The sequence below is a fragment of the Austrofundulus limnaeus genome, unplaced genomic scaffold (assembly GCF_001266775.1).
Source record: "Austrofundulus limnaeus strain Quisiro unplaced genomic scaffold, Austrofundulus_limnaeus-1.0 Scaffold119, whole genome shotgun sequence".
Taxonomy (NCBI): Eukaryota; Metazoa; Chordata; class Actinopteri; order Cyprinodontiformes; family Rivulidae; genus Austrofundulus; species Austrofundulus limnaeus.
The window spans coordinates 810,749-816,351 of NW_013952521.1; the positions used below are offsets into that span (position 1 = coordinate 810,749).

A 5,603-nucleotide genomic window follows, 5' to 3' on the forward strand; every position below is an offset into this window, starting at 1 on the left:
AGAGAGAGAGAGAGAGAGAGAGAGAGAGAGAGAGAGAGAGAGAGAGAGAGAGAGAAGAAACCTGCAGAGACAGATGGTGCAGAAATATTTAGGCGAGATTTGATGGAGAAACAGAAATAAGGAGGTGAAAAAGAGATGAATAATGACAACATTTATCTGTGAAAATGTTTAGTGTTTATATCTGAATGTTGTTAAAACTTAAATAAGCAGGACACTAGCTAAAAGCCAAAAGGAGCTAAATGTTATAGCTAAACTTATCAAGAGATTATCTAGCTAAAAGTTGCAATAGGTTGACTAAAGGYTATAGGTAGCTAAATGCTAGTTAGAAGTTGAAAGTATTAAAAGGCTAGATAGAAGCTATAGGTAGCAAAAAGCTGTCTAAAAGCTAAAGGAGAGTTCTTAGTATTACCAACTAGAAAATTTAACAAGCAAAAGTCTGGCTAAAAGTTATAAGTAGCTAAAAGCTAGATAGAAGTGATAAACAGCAAAGGGCTAGCTAGAAACTAAATGTAACAGAAGACTGGTTAAAAATACTAGTAATTTGTAACAAATGCCCAGCTGCTAAAAGTAGCAAAAAGGCTGGCTAAAAGTTAGAATTAGCTTAAAGCTAAAAAGAAGTTTTGAGAAGCAAAAGGCTAGCTGGAAGTATATAAAGGCAAACCAGAGATATCAAAAAACAAGCTTAAAGGCAGCAAACGGCTGGTTAAAAGCTAAAGGCAAGCTATTAGCATCAAAAGACCAGCTAGAAACTAAAAGTAGCAAAAGCCTGGCTAAAGGTTGTAAGTAGCTAAAAGCTAGATAGAAGTGAAACACAGAAAAAAGGCTGGAATATAAATCTAACAATAGGCTGGTTAAAAGCTAAAGGCTAGCAAAGAATAACAAAAGCCCAGTTGCTCAAAAAGAGCAAAAGCCTGGCTAAATATTATAAGTAGCTAAAGGCTAGATAGAATCAATAAGTAGCAAAAGGCTAACTAGAAGCTATAGGTGGCAAAAAACTAGTTTAAAGCTAACAACTAGTTATAAGTAACAAAAGCCCAGAACTAAAAGCAGCAAAAGGGTGGCTAAATGTTACAAGTAGCTAAAAGCTAAATAAAAGCAATAAAAACCAAACAGCTAGGTAGAAGTATCAAAAGGCTAGCTAAAAGTTAAAGTTAACTAAAGGTTAGCTTGAAACTATACTTAGCCAAATGCTAATCTGGCTATAACTAGCTGAACAGTAGCTAAAAGCCAAATGTAGCATAAGGAGTCAAAAATACATCAAGTTAGCTGAAGCAGATTTCAAAGAGAACAAAGTTTTGAAGGAAATGAAAAGATCTGAATGTTTAATAAGGTATGTGATGACTCATCATTCACGTCTTTAAACTCTACAGCAGTTGAAACAGCTGAAATAAGCAGGAGGAAAGGAGGACAGCAGAGTTTGTCTTGAGGGGAGAAACGACTACAGTCTGATTGGACCGACACAACTTGTGGAGGCGCATTCACAAAGACGGTTTCTGGATTTCTACAAGCTTTAATAAAACAGCCAACGCTCGACCCGGTTCGTCTGTGCCTCCATCAGCTCGCAGCCGCCGGGCAGCAGCTGTCTGCCTTTAATAACCGGAGCAGCTTTTCATTTTAGCCTCATCACCGCAGCAGAAGGACGCAGCCTCAGTTCTCCCCCCCCGCGCATCATAAATATACCATTACTACTTGTTGGCCGACACTCGGGGGACTAGTGGCTTGTTGATGGACCGACTTTATCTACAGCATCATTATCAGGAGCAGCAACAGGCCGCTAGTTGATGGGATTATTTCACCACACCGTGGCCGTGGCCTCTGACTGAATCTCTGCTGCTGCAGACAGAAGCTGAAGGACTGACATCATGCAGCTGAAGGCCGGCTGTAAATAACCTCCTCCTACTCTCTGGATCTAACAACAGTTCTGTAGCTGAGACAGGAAGTGGTCTCTGATTGGAGGCCTCTGGAGGTAAAATAAACACCAGCTGGCAGCAGGTTCAGATCTGAGGGACAATACGAGGSTGGCGCTCAGCCTGCTGGCTCTGATGAAGGATGTTACTTTAGACTGAAAACTGCTTACTTTGAGCAGATCTTTGGGAAAATCCTGGCCGTCGTTCAGTCCCTCCAGGTTGCCGACGAACTGAGTGCACGACATCCTCTTGCCAACATTCTGGAAAAAGTAACAGCTTTAATATCATTTTCGATTTACAGACAAGAGTTTTCTTTATTTAACACAAATAATGTATTTTAACTGAACTTGTTGAAGATGTTTGAGTAAAATTAAAGAATTAAAACGTTTAAACTTTAATATGAAAAATATCAATTTTTCCAAAATTTATGTAAAACTGGCAGATAAATAAGATTCAGACAAATAAAGCAAATTATTTTTTCAGATGTAAGTAACAAAAAACTGCAGCTACTAAAAGTAAAACTACAAATTTTTAGCACAAATTTAAGGATTTATAACTCCAAATCCACTTAACATGTTTCAAAGTTAAAAGCAGCAACACATTAGCTAAACGTAAAATGTAGAAAAATACAAGCTAATAGAGCGAAATGTTAGCTAAAAGATGCTAAAGGTAACCTAAGCTAAATATCAAAAGTATAAAAAGGTTAGCTAAAAGTTCAAGTAGCAATATGCAAGCTAAAAATAGCTAAATGATAGCTAAAAACAGCAATATATTAGTTAAAAGCTAAAGTCTAGTAGATTAAAAAGCTAGTGAAAAGGTAAAATGATCAAAATGCTATCTAGAAGCTAAAAGTACAGAAAGGTTAATTAAAAGCTAAAAAAAGGCAAAAGACTATCTAAAACAGTTACATAAGAAGACAGAAATGAACCCAGTCTGTTGGAGCAGATCTTAATATGTTTCAATGAGGTAAATATTTGTAAATAATGTTAAATATCTTAAAAAATACAATAATTACAAAAACAAAATCACAGCATCCATCACCTGAAAGAGACGAATGTTTTGAATAGCTAAAATAGCACCAAGTGTGCAGGATTAAAGACAGAAAAAATGTACAGAAATTAAAAAAAATTGTACTTTGAAACTTGGCAAATCAGTCTCTAATATCTCTAATTAATACATCCTAAACTTCATTAAAATGATTCTTTTTCTCAACCAGAGATTCAGCTGTTTTATTAAACATGTTAACAACTGCATGTAAGATTTTATGAGCTTTTTTGTTTGTTTTAACATATTTTAGCTGTAATTTTTACTTCAAACACGTCCTATTCTAACCTAATCAAATAAAGATGGAAACACAGAAGTTTTCAGTTTCTTCAGAAACAATGGTGGAATATTAAAAATAATTTCCCGTAATCCTGTTTCTAAATTCACAGTGTGTCACTGACGACAGCACAGGTCAGATTTAAATCTGTTCAGATGGGCTGAAAGGTTCCTGAAGTGCTCCTCTCTGTAAGAGCTGATCCTCCTCTTCATCTCTTTAATTAATCATTCATCCACAGAGCCGCACTATCACGGAGCAGAGCTGCCAACGGCCCAGRTTTCCTAAAGAAGGCCGGGACTGGAAAACGAGACGATTAATGATGGAGAAAGAGGCTCAGCAGGAAAACCTGCAGATCGGATGGTGATTAGCCCGAGTCCCCAAACTCCTCCGTTAATGAAGCCACGGCTTGTACAAAGCTCAGCTTTATAAACTTCTCCCATTTACAGGAGATCAACTCAGAGTTTCCTCACCTGACCGTGCAGATCGCTGTTCAGCAGCATCAGGGCACAGGTGAGCGTGTGAGCTGCATCTGCAGGATAAAAACTAATTATTAGTTCTCTGTTTAATGAGTTAACAAACTGAAAATTCTGCTTAAAATATAATTTACAGCTACACTACTGTTATAAGAAAGCATAAGAAAAAATGCATATTACTAATTGTTCTTATAACATTGAAAGTAAAATCAACCTTGTCTCAACAAAAGTTTAAAGTAAATAAAGACTGAAGCATTTATAAAAGAATGTATGAACAACAAACTGGTCTTATTATTGTTCATTTTAACAAGTTATGCTATTATTTACAATCGAAAATATGTATAAAATATGATTTATACAAGTATTAAACACTCAAACACAGGCCTTCTTGAATATTTTGTGTACGTTTACTTTCAACARAATGCATCTGATCTTACAACAGTAATGTCAGAGTTTTATATCACAAAAGCTACATTTTCCCAAAAAAGTGTTTAATGTAAATCTGATTAAACCGTTTTACCTTTTTATCAAGGGTCAACTTTATATTGCAGCTCTACAAGTTTTATCAAGTTAGCAAAAAGTGTTTTTACTCGACATGGCTAATCGCTAATGCTAGCGGCTAATCGGTAATGCTAACGCTTTACAAAAAGCAAAAAATTGTGCAGTATCTACGGTGAGAACTAAATAATTTTTTTCAAGTATTATTAATAACAATTAAATAATTAATAWTAAAGAGCTAATTACTAATGAATCTTTTTGCGGATGTTTAGCGCCACCTACAGGAAATGGCTTGCAATGTTTTTTCGGCAACCAACATAGAAGGTTCTCAAATTTTAAGACTCGTTGCGCAGCTTAAAACATTTATTTTAGCTTGTGATGTTTCAACTTTTCATCAGAAAAAGCACTAACATGTCCTGAACTGTTATACTGCTAAAATGTTGGTATTAATGCCTAAAACAACAATCTGGACCTGCAAAATAGAGGTAAGATTGTACTGTTGTTCAATAATTTCATTCTACATTAGCTCACAATATCAAATATATAGCCAAAGAAAATACCTGTGATCATATTAACAGCATTATGACCAGTGGGGCTGACAAATATAAACTTCAGTCAGGCTGACCTATGATTCACTTCTGAAAATAAAACAACCTTCATGGCCACTCATTAAATTTGACTTTATATTAATTTGATGTATGTTTTATTGTTTTAATGGTGGTAAATGCATTTATTATTATGGTCTGTAGTCTTATGCATGCTGTATGTTGTTAATGTTGTTAATAAATAAACAGTAGACATTTATATAGATGTCTTCAAGTTTTATACATTTATATTACTTATATTAAGTGGTCAAAACCTGTCTGTGGCAAATGTGATATGCAGACTAGATTGCTATAAACCATATTTAGCACTAGATCTATATTATATTGCTAGATCTAGCTTCAACAACCTTATGATTTCATTATTCTATATATTCTAACTTATTTATGTGAATCTACAATCATTGTTGCACAAGTTTATACAGTTTATATAAGTAATACACGGCACAGAAATCTACACAACCTATTTTCAGTCATTCAGTTCAAACATCGGCACCAAACTGGACCATGACATGGCTATGGTTCACAGGTGACTGATACTCACATCACATGGCCATCGTTCACAGGTGACACTCACATCACATGGCCATCGTTCACAAGGTGTCAACGATAGCCATGTGATGTGAGTATCAGTCACCTGTGAACCATAGCCATGTCATGGTCCAGTTTGGTGCCGATGTTTGAACTGAATGACTGAAAATAGGTTGTGTAGATTTCTGTGCCGTGTATTACTTATATAAACTGTATAAACTTGTGCAACAATGATTGTAGATTCACATAAATAAGTTAGAATATATAGAAT

General features: G+C 35.3%; 1 protein-coding gene across 5 annotated transcripts in view; it reads right to left on the reverse strand.

Annotated features, from left to right (window-relative positions):
• The window catches only part of LOC106521992 (PH and SEC7 domain-containing protein 1), a 49,616-nt gene that overhangs the window by 29,681 nt on the left and 14,332 nt on the right, over nucleotides 1-5,603 (reverse strand). For all 5 annotated transcript variants that reach the window (XM_014014796.1, XM_014014795.1, XM_014014794.1 and 2 more), the window contains 2 exons: nucleotides 3,699-3,757; nucleotides 2,078-2,167 (listed from right to left, as the gene is read on the reverse strand). In XM_014014796.1, coding sequence (XP_013870250.1) covers nucleotides 2,078-2,167; nucleotides 3,699-3,757 — 149 coding nt within the window. The remainder of the gene's footprint in view (nucleotides 1-2,077; nucleotides 2,168-3,698; nucleotides 3,758-5,603) is intronic.